The sequence below is a fragment of the Mus pahari genome, chromosome X (genome assembly GCF_900095145.1).
Source record: "Mus pahari chromosome X, PAHARI_EIJ_v1.1, whole genome shotgun sequence".
In the NCBI taxonomy this organism is placed as follows: Eukaryota; Metazoa; Chordata; class Mammalia; order Rodentia; family Muridae; genus Mus; species Mus pahari.
The window spans coordinates 60,689,483-60,710,162 of NC_034613.1; the positions used below are offsets into that span (position 1 = coordinate 60,689,483).

The 20,680-nt window shown below is 40.2% G+C and overlaps 1 protein-coding gene across 1 annotated transcript; it reads left to right on the forward strand.

The window, feature by feature from the left end:
* The first annotated feature begins 1,240 nt into the window (after window positions 1-1,240).
* Window positions 1,241-13,764, forward strand: LOC110314339. Its single transcript, XM_021188753.1, has 9 exons — window positions 1,241-1,307; window positions 2,330-2,460; window positions 9,242-9,422; window positions 10,037-10,437; window positions 11,611-11,760; window positions 12,164-12,298; window positions 12,385-12,473; window positions 12,928-13,192; window positions 13,657-13,764. Exons 1-9 carry the CDS (start codon window positions 1,241-1,243, stop codon window positions 13,762-13,764), a joined length of 1,527 nt encoding a protein of 508 aa, XP_021044412.1.
* The last annotated feature ends 6,916 nt before the right edge of the window (window positions 13,765-20,680 follow it).

The window sequence follows — 20,680 nt, forward strand, 5'->3', positions numbered from 1 at the left end:
GTAAGGATACAAGGCAGACTAATGGCATTAGTATAGAAAACAAAAATATGTTCTTTCTCCCTCTCTCCAGGAAGATATTATTGGGAAGAGTCTATTAAATTTTGTTCTTGATGAACAAAAAGATGAAGTATCTAAGAAGATCACTTTTAAGCTCCCATTTACAACTCTAGGTATGTACACATGGCTTTGTTTTCTTTTTAATTTAATTTTTGAGTTTTGAGGGGCAAGTAATAAATACTCAGTTGAACAATTTCTTGTTCTCTTACCTCTTAGTAATAAAAAAAATTAGTGTAACTGCTGATAATATATTCATTTAAGTTTATGGCCTCTAGTTTCAAATACTACATTTCTAACAGTAAAAAAATTATTTTCTCGGGAGAAGTAGGGAGGAGCTCATGGGCCCTCACTCTCAGACAAGGCGTTGGAGAGAGCTGATGGATGCTGGGGGAGGATGAGTGAGTTTTCTTTAAGGATATGGTCCCTGGCAGACTGACCATGCTCTAGTAGTGTTTCTCAACCTTCCTAATGCTGAGAGCCTCTAATACAGTTCCTCATGCTTGGTGACCTCCTACCATGCAATTATTTTCATTGCTTCTTCATAACTGTCATTTTGCTACTGTTATGAGTGGTAATGTAAATATCTGATGGGTACATGGTCTTAGGTGACTCATATGAAAGAGTTGTTCTACCCCCAAAGGGCTGAGAACTATTGCTCTAGTGGAAGGATATGAGTAGCACACATTGGAATTGTATATTTTGGGGGACCCAAAAATGGGAAAGACTGAGTGGAGATATGGCACTGAATCTGAGAGAAGTCAGAGGGAGCAGGACATGAACATGATCAAAATATATCACATGCACATATGAATTTCTCAAAGAATTTTATTGAAAAATTATTCCCACCTTGTCTTATCCTTTACCCTAAAGTCTAACTACAGCAACATTTCTCTAATTTTGGTAGTGCTATATAAGTAGCAGGGTTTTATGTTCTGGCTAGTGCCTTATTCTACAGATATAACAATGATATCTCTGTGAGTACCAGTGTTCATGGAAAGAAAATTGGGTTTTTTAAAATGTTGTCTTGGCTAAGGAAGACTATTATCATCTGAAATAATCCATCAGACTACATAACTTTATTTGTATCTTGCTCTCTTTAGTGGGAAGCCTAATCGAATTTTGCTGTTATATAAAAAAAGAAAATGTAGGTCAGAGTGGCCAGGGCACACATCATTATAGGGCCATGTACCAGGGGAGAGACATATATGAGTATGTGAAATTCGCCTTGTACCTACAGGATTCTTATGATGGTAAGCAATCTAGCTGATGATATTTACATGATGTTCATGAGTGTTGTATTCCCTGATTATTAGCATACTTTTTCTTGTATTATTGTCATTTGTAAAATCCCTGATGTTGCTACACTCACAATTTCTGGCTACATTAGGCATTTAAAAATAATAGTGAAATTTATAGAGTGGGGTCATATAGAAACATGGATGATTATATTGGTAGAGGATGTCTCCTTTTACAAAACAAAATAAATTTAAAAACCTAATCAAAAAAAGGTTTAATGCACTGACTAGCTTAAAGGGAACTTCATGAATAACTTGAATTAGTTACAGATGGATTTTGTAGTTTGCAATCCATACCACAGATTAGATTAACTGTAGTTTAGAATTCTAACATCTTATCAAGGACCAATCTATAGAATATTAACACTAATGCTCTACACACTGACTTGGGAAAAGAAGTAATTTCTCTAAAAATTTCAATAGATAAAATGTATGTCAGGTGTGCTTTGGGACCTAGTTTTTAAGGAAGTGCAAGCTGAGCAATCAAGATACACAATTAAAATTAATTGCTTCAGAGCCATAAAACATCTGAGTTAATCAGAAGTAAGGTATACTTTGTGCTTCAGGTACTCAAATGCTTGTTAAAATATTTCTCATGTTTCTTTCTTGAACACTATAGCTGAAACATCATTAAAAATCACTTGGACAGATGCATGTACACACAGACACATACAAACATATGCACACACATTTCTTTTAGAAACTAGCACAAGAATCCATAGGGCAACAACAAAAGATTGACATCAGCACAAACTCACGTTGATTTTCAGTATGAATGCCTCATATTTTGGTGGTGACCATTTGGGGAATCTGGAGAGCTTAGCTGGAAGGGAAGGAAGAAAAGGAGAAGCCCATGGCTCAGAATCTTGAAAAATGCCAGTGAGGTGGCAAACAGCATTGTGATGTGGCAGTTGTCTGCCTGCTTGCTTAGCCAGTATAGCTTCTAATTTAATTGCCATTGTGTCTGTCACCCCTAGAGTCATTTGTATTTTTCGGAAATTATGGTCCCAACAGCAGAAACATTTGGTCTTCTACTCCAAGGCTGTTATGGGAGCAACAGTACTATCTTTTAGGAAATATTTCTCTTCTTTGTACACCGGATGAGTCGGTGAGTAAGCTGTATATATCTCCCACATTGAAGGGCACATCATTTTCACTTTCAGCTACTGGGCATCAGTACATATACACTCAATATCCAGTAAGGAAAGAACAACTTGTATATTTCTGTTATAAAGCAAATTTTCATGTATTGACAGCTCTGTCCTCCCCCACCTACACCCTCAGGTAGTTAATTGTAAAGGCTTTTTACAGCTCAAAGGAAAATCTAGTTATTAAAAAGCATGTGGTAGATTTAAAATCCTTTAGTTTATAGTTTCAATAACATGTGATACTTTCTGTGTCCTAGATACTGTGGTAAGTACCAGGGGAATACATACAGGCAGCCAATAGACAAAGCACTGATGACAGGTGTCATAAGGAAGTGAGTTCGTGATTTGTGTTTTGAATAGGGTATCCCCAAGGATAACAAAGGCAATCTATACCAAGAGTGAATTGACCTCAATATGGAGAGTTGAAGGAATAAAACTTGTTATATGATGCAAATAAGGGGAAAGAGGGAAGGGGATCATGGAGACATGCAGGTGATAGATTGTATAGAACTTTGCTCACTGTAGTAATACACTGGAATTTATGCCAAGTACACTGGAAAGCAGAGGGTGAGTATGATCTGGACTGAAATCACTAGGCTGCTTTGTAGGTGGAACATACATAAAGAAACAGTAATGGAGGCAACCAGATGTGAACAGCAGAAATCTTGACTGATTGTAGTCATGGGGATGGAAACTCCAGGATTTGGAATAAAGGGATATAGTAGGCCTAACTAAAATATTGTAAATTTGTTAGTGTTTGCAGCCTAGATAAAGAACTCTTTAGCCTGTGGACCATGTTTCTATTGTGATGGCATAGTAGATCACTCCTGGTTTCAATTTTATAATAAACTAATTCTCCATATTGAAGAAAGTGAGGAAAGTTGTATAGAGGAGAATACTGAAGGCAGTTGTCTGACTTGATTGCCCCATTCATTCTTCCTTCATACTAACCCTCAGGGATCTGAGTTTCATCATCTACCACAAGAATGTTGACTTCTAAGGAATAGGACTCAGCCCTAAATTTTGTTTTGTTTTCCAAGAAAGAGAAAACAAACCTTGCTTGGCTCACCCATATTCCACTAGTCTCCATTATGGCACCACGAAGTCTAGTTGTGATTTCTTCCAGTTTTTCTCTCAGGGCCTCTAGGACATTGTATCTATACCAGTTGATACTTTGGAAAACAAATTTCAAGAGAACATAGATAGCAGTCAGAGGAGTCTTTAAATTATGCTGGTATAAAATAATTAGCAGTGAACTTGAATCAAAGTGAAATTCCTAGATTTACTAGTGTTGGGCTAAACCACTCTACATACATATCTTGTTTTCATACCTGTAAACCCAGCATCTTCCTCACACTGACATGACATTTGGGTTAGTTGTAACTTGAATATGTAATGCATGCTATAAATGTCATGCTTTTCTATTATATAGATACACTTAACTGCCAATTAGGGGGCTAGGAGAAAGTATAACTCTACTCTGTTCAAAGCTGTAGGTTTGATTCTCAGAGATGCCAAAATGATGACAACTAATATGCTAATTTTTGCAGGCACAACCTGTTAAGATTCAAACAAATGTTATGGCTATTAAATCGAATGATAACAATACTAAACGACAACGCAGGTAAGAGGTATCATGGCTATAAGTAATGCAGAGCTGAAACTTTTTTGTTGTTAAATAAAGCCAAAATAAGAAGGATTATTTAGGAATTTTAATGAAATCTAAAAATGACCAATTTGCTGTTCTGAACCTACCTTATCATTTAATACAATTCATTGTTTTCCAACAGAATAAATACAGATGAATGGTTTTTTGTCTTTAATTTTTAAAAATAGTCTGTTTAAAACTACAGAATTTTCCTTGCCCGTCTGCCTATCTCTGCCTCATCTATCTATCTATCTATCTATCTATCTATCTATCTATCTATCTATCTATCTATCTACCTATCATATACCTACCTACCATTTGTATGTGTGTTTGCATGCACCACCAATACCACTTCCAGCTTCCAGCTCTGTATATTTAATGTATGGAAGGAATCATATTGTCTGTTGCATCATTTCCTAGAGTAGTTCAATAATGGTCCTTAAAAATGATAGAAAAGAGCATATAATATACATCTGAGGTTGTGAGCCCAAATTCTTGTAACCCACATGGCAGAAAGAGGGGACTGATTCCTGAACATTTTCCTCTGTCCTCCACACAAGTGACCTACATTAATGGACACACGCGTGTTCTCTCTCTCTCTCTCTCTCTCTCTCTCTCTCTCTCTCTCTCTCTCTCTCTAAATGAATAACTAAATGAATAAATAATTTTTAAAAATAGGAATATTGAAAGTAGACATGGTAGCTTTTGATCATGGAGCAAGGAGAATCAGTAGATCAGAGTTATCCTCTGGGATATATGTCAAAACTGTTAACAAGTAGAGATGATCATTGTTGGTGAATTTAAGGCAAAACACAGTTGCCTCAATGTTTTATAGTCAAAGTCAGCACCATTAACTATCCTTTGATATAGTATTGGCCAAAAAACCTTCTCTAATGTTGCAGCAGTGGCCCATATCCTGTTCCATCCACACAGGACATTGGAACAAAAACATTCACTTGCTGTCATGGTTCACTTTTTTTGTCTGTCAGTTTGTGTGTGAGAGAGAGAGAGAGTAGAGGGAAAAGGGCAAGGAGGAGGAGGGAGAGGGAAGGGAGAGAAGGAGGAAGAGGGGGAGAGAGGAGAGAGAGCAGGAGTGCAAGAGAGAGCAAGAGAGAGTGAGCAAGAGAGAGAGCGAGAGAGCACGTGACAGAGAGCGACAGAGAGAAAGAGAACAAGAGAGTGAGAGCAAGAGAGAGAAAGCGAGAGCGAGAGCGAGCGGGCAAGAATGAGCGAGGGAGAGCTAGAGAAAGAGTACACGAGAGAGCAGAGCGAGAAAGCTGATTATTGGCTGTCCTGGAACTCGCTATGTAAAGCAGGCTGGCCTCAAACTCACAGAGATCCTCCTGACTCTGCCTCCCAAGTGCTAGGATTACAAGAGCAGGCCACCATACACAGCCTGCAAGACAATTCAAAGGCAAAAAAAAATTGCCTTAAGCTTTCAAAAGAAACCCAAGCTTGGCTTTAAGACAGTTCTGCAGCTGGGCATGGTAGTGCACGCCTTTAATCCCAGCACTTAGGAGGCAGAGGCAGGGGGGTTTCTGAGTTTGAGGACAGCCTGGTCTACAAAGTGAGCTCCAGGACAGCCAGGACTATACAGAAAAACAAAAAAACCAAAACCAAAACCAAAACCAAAAAAAAAAAAAAAAAACAGTTCTGCCAAGCCAAGTAAATTTAAGGTGAAACTTCTGAGGTGCATGGGAGAGCCAGAGGTCCCAGGCTCCTTACTACCTTAAAAAAATCCACGATTGGGAACAGATGGATAAAAAGTAACAATATTATGCTGCCAAGGCACGGGATTTAGAAAAAGTCCAGGATGATGTGATGTTTTCACTCTTCAACTATTGGTTCAAATTGAAAACAAGGAGGAGTCCGGGTATTGTATATTTGTCCGTTAAGACACCAACGCTTACAATTGCAAGCCCGCGAAGGCTAAGCCTGACGGTTGCAGCTGTAATATCCTGCAGGCCAAAAGCCTGCCTAGACAAACTTTGAATTCTGCTCATCTGTAAATTCACAACAGGGAATTCAACAGAGACAGAAGGTGGATTTGAAGGTGCCTCTGGCCAGGTATTTTGTGCAGAGTGAATGGGGGCAGCGAGGAATGGTAGCTAGAACAGTAGAATAACTTTTCTGGTCTATGAAATGTTCTCAAACTGTCTTGGGGTTGGCGAGTTATCTTAGTGCTTGCCCAGCAACGGCAACATTTATCTTAGTACTTGCCCGGAGTTCAGTCACCAGCCTATAAATAAATACGTAAATATAAAAGAACTAAAATTCAAAGGGAACTAAACTTCTTATAATTATTGTATGATCTGAATGTACCAGAAATCATTGAATTGAACGCTTTAATTGAATTCTGTGAAATGTGAGTTTGGTTTTTGTTGTTGTTGTTGTTGGTGGTGATTTTTGTTTTTGTTTTTGTTTTTGTTGGTTTTTTTTTTGTTGTTTTTGGTTTTGGTTTTTCAAGACAGGGTTTCTCTGAGTAGCCCTGGCTGTCCTGGAACGGCCTCGAACTCAGAAATCCACCTGCCTCTGCCTCCCAAGTGCTAGGATTAAATGTGTGCACCACCACCGCCCGGCGGTTTATTTATTTATTTATTTACTTACTTACTTATTTATTGTTTTTGTTTTTTGTTTTTCGAGACAGGGTTTCTCTGTATAGCCCTGACTGTCCTGGAACTCACTCTGTAGACCAGGCTGGCCTCGATCTCAGAAATCTGCCTGCCTCTGCCTCCCGAGTGCTGGGATTAAAGGCCTGCGCCACCATGCCCGGCTTTTTTTTTTTTTTTAAAGCATTTCTCCACAGGTAGGGAATGTAGCTCAGTTGACAGAGTGCTTGCCTAGCATAAACCTAGTAGTATATGCCTGTGATATCAGAGTTGAGAGGTGGAGGCATGTAGACCGATTTTAAAAACAATTTTGTGTCTGTATTTTGCCTGCATGTATGTCTGTGCACTACATATTTGCAGTGCAAATGGAGGCTAAAAAGGGGTGTGAGCTACTCTGGAACTGGAGTTACAGACAGGTGGAGGCTTCCATGTGGGAGCTGGGAATATTCTATTCCATGTGGGAATAGAATCTAGGGCCTCTGAAAGAGAAGTCGGTGTTCAGAGTCACTCCTCCAGCCCCAATGGCAAAACTCGAAGGTCTTCCTTGATAACATACTGAGTTTAAGGCTAGCCTGGGATATGTGAGATCTTGCCTCCAAAAGGAAACCAACATGTGTGTTGCATACACACACATATATGTGTATGTGTGTTATCTTAAAATTCTTAAGTATTAACTATTGTAAATAACGTGTTTATTTCACACTGAAAATCAAACCAGTAAGAGTAAATATTATACCTTTCATGCTAAATAATATATGCAAATGGCTACAATAACTCATTAACTGGCTTTTTCTGTTTTATCTCCTTTTATGCAATCAGAATCTCACAGATATCATTTACCACATTTAATGTTAGGTTATCTTATTTGTTTATTTTTAAAAGTCTCACTTCAGTCTCTCGTATTTTGTACTGATAGTGTTTTTGTTGTTGTTGTTGCTTGACTTCCCAAACAAAAGCCTTGTTTTTTGTGTTCTTGTCTTTTGCAAGACAAGATTAAGATTTAGAGTTAGGGCATTGAAATGTAAATAAAGAAAATATCTAATAAAAAATAAATTTAAAAAAAGCATATATAAAAAAATAAAAAAAATTAAAAAAGATTTAAAACCAGGACTTTAAATATGTTGTCTAAGTGTTTTTCCATGGAATCATACTTCTAATCCTAAGACATAGGATATTTTAAAGTTAGGTATACAAAGTAGTGGGTTTACTTCTGGCATTTCCATCCATACACATTATACAAAGTAGATTTTTAATATATTTCATTAATTCTTTAAGAATTTCATACAATGTATTTAGATCATATATCTACAACTTCTCTTCCTAACACTTGCTAGATCAGTTCCTCTGTATTTCCTTCTGTGCTGTGGCCAACAGTCCATTCAGAAATTGGTTGGTTGCCCCCGTAACATTAATGCCATGATTGCAAATATGGACATGTCTTGCCATGCCAGGCATTTTTGTTGATCATAGTGTTCACAGCTGGTAAGCCTGTTAGTGACTTTCTTTAATCCCCTTCCAGTACACGTAAATAATGATTTCTTTATGGCTTTATTAAGGCTTCCAAAACGACGCCGAAGGAGTGAAATGAAAAGACATGCTCCGACTCAGGCTCCGGCTCAGCCTCCAGCTCAGGCTCAGGCTCAGGCTCAGGCTCAGGCTCAGGCTCAGGCTCAGGCTCAGGCTCAGGCTCAGGCTCAGGCTGAAGTTTCAAATGTGGAGGAACATCCTGATTCAGACGTATGTACATTGACAGTCACTGAGTAGAACCCTGAGCCTTTATTCCTGTAATGTTTTTATTTAGTTAATGTGCATTGTCAATATAGAAAGACCTTTATTTCAATAAGTGTCTCATGAGCCTGGCAGTTTCTGACATTTTTCCTACTATAATTGTCATGCTTAGAATAGTCCCTGTGCTTCTCCTGATCCTATGTTGAGCATCTATAAGTGATTTAAAGTAACAGTTGACTAAAATATAAGCAGCCTTAGGGGAAAAACTGACATCATTGGATTCTTTTATTCTTTAATTCTCCTAACTTGCTCTATAGCTTTAACCCTAGAAGTTCTAGTGCCCTGCGCTTCTCTCTCTCTCTCTCTCTCTCTCTTTTTGCAGCCAAAATACTTAGTGATATTTTTCATTTAATCTGCCTAAAACATCAAGTAGCCCATACTTGGCTTTTGTGTGTGTATTTGAAGCCTGCTTTGCATGTTGTAGGAACTCTGAGAAAACCCATCAGTGGCTACTGCCTCTTTGAGACTTAGTACCACAGACAATAGTTTTAAGGATATTTAGGGGTGTGTGTGTGTGTGTGTGTGTGTGTGTGTGTGTGTGTGTGTGTGCGTGTGTAAGGATTTTGTGTTTGTTCTTCAATTATTAAAGTATATTGTAAAGTATGTCTAAGGTTTGAGGGTCTGCCTGCTTTTCCTATTATGTCTGTCTTATTCTATCTTGTTAGTGAGATGTGTTATCTTCTGTTGGAAATTTAGGTCGAGATTGTAGATGTTCAACCAGCCACTTGGCTAGGGCCATTTGAATTAGTTCCGGTCAGCCCATCCTCTCACTCAAGCATAAGCAGAGACAGAAGTGCAACCACAAGCGTAAGCCCCTGTGTGAGGACAAGCTCAAGTGATTCAGCTACAGATATTACATCAACAACACCAGTATCAAGTAGGTACAACTAGCTATTTGGATGTGGTCTAAAGGAATGGGATGACCTTCAAGGTGGTGGCAGGTTTTAAAATAAATATAGTGTTTTGCAAATTGTATCTTGGGAATTCTAAGTTTCTGGGCTAATATCTACTTAGTGAGTGCATATCAGGTGTGTTCTTTTGTGAGTGGGTTACCTCACTTAGGATGATATCCTCCAGATCCATCCATTTGCCTAAGAATTTCATAAATTCATTGTTTTTAATAGCTGAGTAGTACTCTATCGTGTAAATTTACCACAGGGAGGGAATAGGGGGCTTTGGGGATAACATTTGAAATGTAAATGAAGAAAATATCTAATAAAAATGCCAAAAAAGAGTGCTCGGTTTATAATGGTATGAAATCATAGGTGTCAAATCCAACTTTGCTCATTTCCTGTAAATTTTTGGAGATGATTTCAGAGCAATAAAAGTAAAATCTCCTTATAGGTTCAAGCAATCACTAGTCTTATACATTCTAGAAATCCTGACTAGAAATGTGCCAATTCTCCTTACTATTGAATTCCTATTATTCACTTGCTTTTTTTGCCACATTTTACTGTTTTGTCACAATCTCCTCTGTGCTTCCTTCCTTAGCCCCTGGACAGGGGTGTGTGATAGATCCAAAATACATGTTAGAGCCCCAGGACATGGAATTTGAAGTGGGTCCAGAATTCCTCTTGAATGACAGCCAAGAAGAACAGGCCTCTCTAGAACAAGGAGAATGCACTGAAGAGGATGTGACGAAACCCTGGGAAGAGGCAAAGGTCTCCAATCCTAAAGAACATGTAATTGATGAAGATTCTGCACATCAGGATGCTTCTTCAGATGACGACAGCTGTATAATAATAGAAGATACTGAAGACAAGAAAGACCCTAAGACCCAAGAAGTCATTAAGATCAAAGAACAAGGAGATCAACAGGCACCTGAGGCTGTCCTACCACGTCCAACCACACCATTGCGGCCTGTGCGCCCAGAGGCTGTGGTAGAACCCATGGTATGTACAGACTTGTAGGCCTGTAATGCTGAGGTACATCTGAAAGTCTTGTTTTGTTTTTTGTTTTGCTGTTGTTGTTTGTTTGTTTTTCGAGACAGGGTTTCTCTGTATAGCCCTGGCTGTCCTGGAACTCACTCTGTAGACCAGGCTGGCCTCGAACTCGGAAATCCGCCTGCCTCTGAAAGTCTTTTAAAATGCATTTTTTTGGACGTCTAACATTGTCAAGCTTAAATTCACTTTGTTTGCCCAGGAATACTTTATAGTTTCTAATGTACTAGCTTTTCAAACATACAAGAATGTTTGTGCTTCAGAGAATATTTGATGCACGTAGGAAGTTGAGCTGGTATGAAAATTCTGGATTTCTACTAGTCCTGATTTTCCCCATGTGTGGGTGAATGCTAACCATCTTAAGAAAGGACAGCTTTTTTGAAAATTTATACCAACCTTCCCCTCAGCAAACAGCAGCATAAGCTAGGATTATTTTCCTCTTCTGGGCTGCATCTCTTCTATTCTTATGATTATGGATATAACCATGTATTTGGGTAATGATTTTTTTAAAAGATATGATTCTTTATACAGGATGATCAAGCAAGGAAATAAGTTTGTATCAGTTATGGAGAATTGTTCGTATCTCTTACTGGTCCAAAAAACAGACACTCCTTCCCCAATGCCCAAAGCAATCTTCATAGAATGAAAACATAAAATATAGATGTTTTAATTTAGCCCTAGCAGTATGACAATGGCAAATTCCTGAGCCTTGGTGTCTTCGTTTTTTAAAAGACCTCTTGCTTTTCAGGGATTTTTTGGAATACCATGAAATTTCTTTGAACTATTCATAAGGAAATTTATGTGAATACATTTATCCTTTTAAAAAAGTCCTTAAACTGAAAGTTTGGGGTTTTTTCTTTGTTTTGAATTAGTACACAATTAAATTCTCAGTGTAGATATGGTTTTAAATTCTTAAAATAATCAGTACTAGGTCTGCAATCTGGCCATGTACAGGAGGTGAGAGTCCAGGCAGATCTTAGCAGAGCCCAATGTAGCATCTACATAACTGGGGTTTCCTGTGGGCTTGGGTAGGCAATCCTTCTCCATGTTCACTGTGTTTGGTGCATTAAGCAAAAGCAAGGACTAACAGCAGATCTTTGTGATTTTGTGTCCTTACAAATGCAGCCAAGGAGAACATATCAATTCCACCGCCCACTTTTGGGGGAAAGGTTTGCCCAACTCTGTGGCCCACGAGTAATGACACAGGTTTATGATTTGAGTATCAGCAGATCCTTCCATGATGAACTACCTTCTTACACAGATATTGAAGAGGAGGTATGGAAAGTTCATTTTACTTTTATAACTGAAAGGAGATTTCATTTTCTTAAGATGTTGGATTGCTTGGTTTAGTTGGCTTAGCTTACTCCCTATGTTATAGTTGAGTTGTCCCAGAAAGTGAAAAAATATCTGTTCAAGGTAGACCTGAATACAGGTTAGATAATATGCACATGCTTGTATTGGTATTTTGGATTCTTAGAAGTCTGTAACCCAGGGGCATGTCTGTGATTAGTGTGCTAGCAAAGCACTCAGTAGTTCCTATTTCCCTGTATGCACAGAGACCAGACTTTTATTATTTTTGAATTCATTTGAATGTTAAGTTCATTTCTTGGGGATGGTGGTGCTTTGTAAGACATCAAGTTACTTTTATGTTTATTTTTTGACACACCAATACCTGCAGGATAGGGAACAAGAACAACTTGAATATGAGTTGGCCCAGCGTATTGAGTTGCTTCGAAACTTACCATATGAACGGCCGGGGCAGCAACAAACTGGGCAAGGACAAGGACCTCGTGTATATCGTCCACGAGAGCAGGTACAGGGGCGGTCCAAGCCTGAGATGTCAAGAAGGAGGTGTATGGCACCTGTATCTTTTCACAATAACCCTGTTGGTTTGTACAGATGGTGACTGTTATTGATGACGTGGGGCCACGCGCCATGAATTTTTTTCAAAATGACAACTCTGAGCATTCACAAAATGAGATGCATAGGTAAGAGATAGATTGAGTGGGAAGAAGGGTGGAGGCCACTGCTTTTTCCCTTGTTCCTGGATGTGTAGTGCCTATCTGAGAACCTACTGCTCGAATGGAGAATCTTTCACACAGAAAGGCTAGACAATACAGCCTCGAAGCTAGAGACTTCAAATATAAACCTTGAAATCATTTGGCTTCATTGCTCAAGTTCAGATTCTCAGCACAGGGTGTTTGTAGAGAAGTCTTTAATGACCACAGCTGAGTAATTCCCCAGTTTCATGTCCATTCTTTAACTTTTCTAGAATGAAGGCATTGGCTATGCAAAGTAGGGAGGTAGATGTAAGATGTTTGTTACATTCTGTGAAGAGCCAATAATATATAAACCTGGATCAGATTATATGTAGCATGGAGAATTTATCATGAGCCATCATTCTTTGACTTATGTAACTGCTCCAAATTTCTTCTCTTACAGACGTTGGGAGGATCCTGTTGATTCTGCTCCTCCACTTCTGCATCACTCAAGATCATGGCAAGAAATGATTACATCACACCAAGCATCAGCAGCGTCCCAGTACCCATCAGCAGCTTCACACCAAACATTGGCAGCACCATGCCAAGTATCTTTACCGTCATGTCAAGTATCTACAGTGTCACATCCACCATGGACAACTTCATATCAGTTATCAGTGTCACAACAAGTATCAGCAGCAGCATATCACCCATCAGCAATGTCACATGTAGGTGCTTCTCAATCATCAGGGTTAGGGTTAGGGTTCTCAATCATCTGAAAGTCTTGACTTAAAATTTTCTGGCCTGGAATCCTCAGAAAATTTTATGCATCTATAGAATAAAGGTCCACTCTTGGGTTTACAGCCAAAGAGAGAATCAGTATTATAGTGTTGAGATATTCTATAGCTTTTTATTTTGAATTTTGAATGATTCTGGGCCTCTTATTCATAAGGGAAACACAACAGAAATATAGTCTGTGTTTGAAATGCAGACTTGAAGCATTATCAATTTGAGGAAGTTACACATATAGAACTCACTGCTGAGTAAAGCCATTGTCTACTGGGATCTGTATATAACTGAGCTAGATGGGTGGTTCTCAAGTAAAATCCTACTTTCTGTCTTCCCCAGCATAGATTACCTAATGAAAGAACTCTAGCCAAGTTTACCAGTCTCCCTCCCCACCTCTTTTCAGAATGCCTCTTCTGACCACAGAAGGGAGAGCAGGCAACGCTTTCTGCCCCCTGGACAAGATCAAGCTGCTTACTTTCAGGCTGAAGAGGATGCCAACCCTCACCCATGAGGGGAAGATGAGGCTGAAGACAGACCTCCATGGTCTGTGTGGGAAAGGGACATGCAAAATGGGCAGAGTCCCTTGATGGGAGAGGGTGGGTGGGTTATATTACTTTACTTGCAAATTAAGTTTGCAGTTATTCTTAAGCATAGTTTGTTGGAAATAGTGCTGAAGAAGTAGACTGTTACATCCAACTTGGTGTGTGATAACAAGTATTCCCTGGCCCCTGCTTGCCAAACACCACTTTGTATATATGTATATGCATATGTGCTTTCGTTGTGGCAAGCTGACTTTAGTGGGCAGAATGTCAGGGCCCTATATATTTTCTTGACAATGTTAAAAATACTACAAAACTGTGCAAAGTAGGGGGGGGAAAGCTGTTTTATCATGCCCTTTCCCCAAATTCTGGGGCCTTGTTTTTTGATTATTTCTACCTCTCTTCTGAAGCCCCATGATACTTTACAACCTATGTTAAATGGGTATCCAATTGTGAGAAACTAATATCTGTTCAAAATAGTGAACATCTTTACTTAATAAACACTATGCTTCCCTACAAGTCTTGTGTCTGTGTTGTTGACTTTGATTTCCTAGGTATATTACTGACTTGGTGGACCATGCTTATATCCTGCTGAAGAGCCCATGTTCTAGAGCTAACCATCTCATGCAATACCTTTTTCGAATTGTATTAGCAATTTTTGCCACACTTACAAATATCACTGACTGCTACTCTTGTGTGTGACTATGAGTCTAGGCACTCTTCTGAGCGAAGCCTTTTCATTTGGTTTGTTTTTTATGTGTGTGCTGTCTCTACTTTACTCTTAAAGTAAACAAACCAAGGAAACAACCAAGAGTAGTCTGACATGCCTCCAGGCATATGGTTTATACCAGAGTGCTAGAAAAGGAATGTTTCTGTGCTCCCTAAATTCACTGGGATCCTTAAACTCCAATGTGATGGATTAGGAGATAAGGTATCTGAGGGGTTATTATGGTTCCAAGGACAGTAGTATGGCAGTGGCTTTTGATAACTACTCGACCACCATGGTACCAGAGTGACTTTGGAGTTCCTGTTGGCTTCCTAGACATTACTTATATTTCTCACAATCATACGTAAAGCTCTGTATTTGGAAAGTGACTTTACTACTTGATCTTCTGCTGCAGAATAGGTCATGGAAGAACAGAACACTTTACTCACAAAGCACAGGAGTGCTGAATGCAGCAGTCAGATTGAGCAAGTCTCAGAGAGAGGCATGAGAATCCCAGGATCTCAGAGGCCACCTGTGGGGATGATTGCTTTACTTCACTGTTTAGAATGTGGCTGCTCTTGGTGGTAATGTCCTGGAGCAGCCCTGGGACATCTGAACACAGTTGCCTTCACATTATTAGGTTGTTGGGTACATGCTGAGACATGGTGAGTTTCCTGGTTTGGCTGTTTTCCTTGCTACATCTGCCCAGCCCATGCCAGCTGAGGGGAAGTAGAAGCATAGAGTTCTCCTGAGCTTGTGAACTAGGAAGCCCTAGTCTTCCTCTACTGTCCTCAAAGTGGTAGTCAGTAGCCCCAAGATTCAAAGCAGGCAGCTCTGATCCCCTCTGGTTCTTTGTTCTTAGCAACAATGACAATAAGGTGGCCCCAAGTTGGATCACTTTGAATTTGTTTACCTTTTCAGCAGGAGACAAAGTTCGATTCAGCTATCTGAGAAAGCTCAGGACTTGCACTTGTCTGTGTGGCTTGTGCAGGTGAAAAGATGAAGCAGAGCAGAGCTTCCAGACAGTCAGTGTAACTTCCTTACCTACTCAATCCCACATACACAGAACAAGGCTTGACTTGTATATAATGGAACATTAAGTACACACAGTTTTATGGCTGCATATTTAACAGTTTTCCCTGGCATTAAATATTTATAAACATCTCTATTCCCAAATTCATTTTATAATAATAAATTGTTATTAAAACTATCAGCTTCAACTCCTTTCACACCATCCAATACAGCACCAGCCAATACCCAGGGTATTGTTTTATGTAGTGAGCAATATTTTGAAGTGTATCTTAAAACAATGAAAGGGAAGGTAGTCTTGGAACAGTCTAGGATGTAAGTATTGTTCACCCTAACAGATCTGGGCACATGTTCCATAGTAATAACCATTATACCCACTGTGATTTCAAGCCTTGTTCCTGAGCCCCTGATGTGCTCCAGAGAGCTCTTCACTCCTCCTACCTTCTGTGACTCTGACACTGTCAAAGGTAGGTCTATGTTGAATGTTTTATACTCTACTGAAATCCTCACCTCAGGCTCTCTGGCACTTGACTTCAGACTAACTGAAACAAGAGCCTGCTAGTCTGCTAGAGGATTTTATCTGTATGGTCAGAAGCTACATCTTGCCCTAGCTGATGTGGGAGTACTCCTGCTACTGTAATTACACATGATCACTGAGTGGTTCCGGTTCCAAAACTTTCAACATCAAACACCACTCAGATGGCTCCTGGGAGAGAGGGAGGGTTGATTTTCTTGGGATGCAGACTTTCATTGGTTGTTTTAACTTTAATTTTTCAAATGCCAACTTTTAATGATGGTTCTTAAATTCTTTAACCTCCCTTATAGCCCACCATCCACTAGAGGTAGTGGAAAAGAAAGGATACATGGAGCAGGGGATGTGGACCTGTTTAGAAAGGTTCTTTGGAGCAACTCCCATCTGTGTTGTCTGGAAATCGGCAGTTCAGTTCACAGGTTGCAGGCAGAGGCAGCTTGATCAAACACTTCACAGATACACCAGCAGTTCAGTTAGGTAGAGTCGGGTTAGCAACAGTGGTGACATGAGACAGCCAGGCCTCAGCCTTGGGACAAGTCAGCAGGAGGGACCAGGAGGGATGCCAGGAGAAGTTCTCAGCTGTCCCTCTCTCAGGGAAGCAAAGATTAGCAAACACAGGAGATCCACAACTATTGCACAGCTAGCTCTATAAGCAAACCAAGCTCAGCTCCTGTCACTGTCTATCGAGTCCTATTTATATTTGTCTCAGCTGACATCACCCTATCAATCAGCTCGAGTCCTCAGAAGTGACAAGAAACTGCAGCACACCACCAGAAGGTTTTTTTTTTTTGGTGTATTTCTCTCTATGGAGTCCAGACAAATTCAGCTCAACTATGAAAGTGTAAGGCAGACCAATGCATGCCTGTTAGCAAAGAATCCTTCATCATGTGTCCTTTCACATGCTTGTTTTAGCAGATCAATCTTCCTCCTGTGTCTGCTTAGGTGAAACACTCCTTTAGTTGTCTGCTTTAGCCTTTTACATCTGTGTCCACTTCAGGAAAGTACTCCTTCACATGTTTGCCCCAGCAAAACACCATCCAACACAACTGCATCTTTGTCCACAATGCAGAAGCCAGGTGGGAAGAGCTCCCTGGCTCTCTTGGACTCTCCTGACTGTTCAGCACCAGCTGTATGTGCATAGTTGCTCTTCTAAACTGCCCCCACAATGGGTAGAGGTTGGATCAGACTGTAGATGTTCCCATGGCTCCCAAAACTTAGGACCTTGCTGAACTTAAATGGCTTTCCACAAATATTCAAGGTGAATGTCTTCGTGAACCCAGTGCTTAGTTGACACCAGGAAAATGTTTCACAAAGAAAATCAGTGGCTTGAGTCAAGAGCAAGTGGGAAATCAAGACTGGCCTGAACCACTTCACAGAAGCTGATAGGATCAACAAGAAAGTGTTCTACCTCTGCCCAGTCTATCTGGCTCAAGTGTAACTCATCCTAAGTGTGTGAACCTAAAGCTGCCCGGCTCAGGTTTCCTCCTTAGGGAGGGACCCCTACCATCAGGGTTCTGATCCCTGGGATAGGTATAATCTGATGAGACTTGGTAGATGACTCAGCTATACACATTACCTCTGGAAGTTTCTCCACAGCACACACAACTCCCGAGACTACAAAGAGAAGGGAGTGATAGAAGGGTGAAAGATTGACAATGACAGTTAAATGACAAGATGCTTGAAACTTCTGGAGCCATGGGTGTTTCCTGCTCAGATGGAGGCCCTGACCCCAAAAGTCAAAGGGCAATTAACCACATAGTCTCCTTGTTGATGAAACAAAACCCACAACCCTACAGAATCAAAACATGTCAAATGCAGACAGGCAAAGGTCAACAGACAGGACAGACAAATTGCAGTATTTAGAATAGTGAATTCAAGTGTTTGTATAATCCAAGTTCCAGCCTGTGGGGCAAGTAGGTGAGAGAGGAGCTGGAAATTCATCTGACTTGGCATGGGGTATGACTACAGCAAGGAACTAGGATTTAGGTTTTAGGAGAGGGCCGATATCATGGGGTGATTTAAACCTGAGCCTTTGTCTGCTAGACAAGTCTGTGTGGAGTCCTTGTGTATAGTAAATTTTCCAGGACAGGTGGTGCAGTTATCTGGCTTAGTGCTGCTATTCTATTCCACATTCCTCACCTACTGATAGTTGGTGCCCACCAAGTCCATTCTAGATTTAGGAGAACAATACTTCGACTTTTGACCTGGACCACCTGAGAATCTCTTTGTTGATTCATGGATCACAGGGGGAAAGGATAACAGACAGTTGCTTGACAGCAGGGACTTTATTGGTATTCCAAAGAACTCCAGGATCCTAGGAACTAATGAACAAATGAATGTTTGTCATCTTGAAGTTAGCCTGCAGCCTCCTGAGCTGCTGTGAGACCAGCCCCTCCTAATTGGTCACACACTCTCATCTATTTTTCTGGATCCAATTGGATCTTCTCTCTTGGTTCCCTCCTCCAACCATTTGTACTTTCTTTTCTTAGAAACAACCTTTCCCAGTCTCTCAGTCATGAAGACTCCTCCATTTTCTCCCATCTATCACCTAAGACAGTGGTTCTCAACTTTCTGGGTTATGGACCTCTATGGGAGTTGAACAACCCTTTTACAGGGGTTGTCTAAGACCATGTGCATGTAAGATATTTACATTACCATTCACAACAGTATCAAAATTACAAAAATAATTTTATGGTTGGGGGTCAAGACAACATTAGGAAGGCTGAGAGTTGCTGACTTAGGACATGCCTGTTTGCCTCCTCTCATGTCATGCATGAAGGAATAGGTAAAGAGTAAATGAATGAGCAATAAAGGCAAAAATGAGGAGTAGATTTTACATTGTCTCATCAGCCTATGTTCATCTTAGGCCTGGCAACAAGCTATTAGGGAAGATTTACTAGCTAGTGGCTCCCTTCTTCAGCAAGAACACATTTGTAAGGCTTTGTACATTTAGTTCCAGGAGTGCTGTGGGTTAGGTCCAGCCCATGATACTATATACCATGGTCTCAGCCTTAGGCAATAGGTCTGATGGCTTTTTAAAACCAGCATATAAATTAAGTTTCATCTTCACACCAACTTCCAATAGCTTGGGGTGTTTAAGAACACTCAGTGTGTGCTTTCTATGGTTACTTTAAAGTTGGAGTCTTGGAATACCCCACACATGGGCCAAGAGCTTAGGTTCCTATTATTTCTTGATGCTCATAGCTTCTTCTGTTCTTGCCTACCACTCCATACCATTACACTACTACAGCATTCCATGGCATACCACAGCACAGCACAGCATAGCACACCACACCACACCACACCACACCACACCACACCACACCACACCACACCACACCACACCACATCAGCCATTGGGTGGTATCAGCAATGAATCCAGGTTAGTAAGCATCTCCATGCACTTTGAAGTTCAAGGGATGTTTAGAGTGGACAGTAGGGCCAGAAATGCTCTGGACAAAAGAATCCCAAAAATAGGATGTGGGCCAGACTCATTTCTGGTCATCTTTTGCCCCCTCGTGTACAGTATCAGAATTGCAGCTCTTCAGTGGTCTCCCTTGTGACCTTTTCAGTTAACATTTCCCATGTGTTCTGCTCTCAGCCTTTTCAGACATTCTGTTCTTTTACCACAGTCATTCCTGTGCCCTCCTCGCCTGTGCTCCAGTTGATGAGCAAATATCCAGCATTGGATGAAAGCAGCTGTCTGCTCTCAGAGTCTCCATGTGAAGAGAGAGAACTGCAAATCCTGATGAACAAATCACATAGCCTATAGTCTCATTCAGGCACTCTTCTTTGCCCAAGATGTTCATGTGCTAAGTCTTTCCAGTCCCTGTGTCTTCCATTTCTTATGTTCAATTTAGAAGTCAGAAGTATTGGACAGGAGTTGCTTCAGAATCTCTTTAGTGGAACTATTTTTTTTCTTTTTTTCTTTTTTTTCTTTTGGCCTTCTTTTGTACTCAATCATTCCTCATGCTAAAAGAAGTTTTCTTCCTAACAGTGATATCTTTATCTACATTCTGGATCTCACTCTATTCTATTTAACTTCCTCTGAAGTACCATAATCCCCCTTCCTATTTCACCAGTCCAGTCAGTATGCAAGCATGGTGTTCATGTCCCTTACCTTAAAATACATCATTCTTTGACGTCCATGTGCTTTCTTCTTGCTAGACAGTTCTCTACTCCATTTCTAAGCCCCTGTCTTCATTCATTTCTCTCTCTCTCTCTCTCTCTCTCTCTCTCTCTCTCTCTCTCTCTCTCTCTCTCTCCTCACAATACTCCTTAACACACACATGTGCAGCCTCAGTGCCTACCACTTTATGGAACAAGCTCTTACCAAAGAAAATACAAATCAACAAGTTGCCAAATCCCCCATTTACTCCCATGTTCTGTGACCCTTGGCAACGGTGATTCATTTGCTAAACATTCCCTTCTCTTCTCCCCTGACTTCTGTGACTCTATTTCCTCTCATTTTTGGCCCACAAGTGTCTTCTTGCTACTCTTCCTTGCTGACTATTCCTCTCTATATTAAAGGGATTAGATTTTAGAACTTAGTTTTATTTAAATTCTTTTACACCCTAGGTGATCTCTCTCTCTCTCTCTCTCTCTCTCTCTCTCTCTCTCT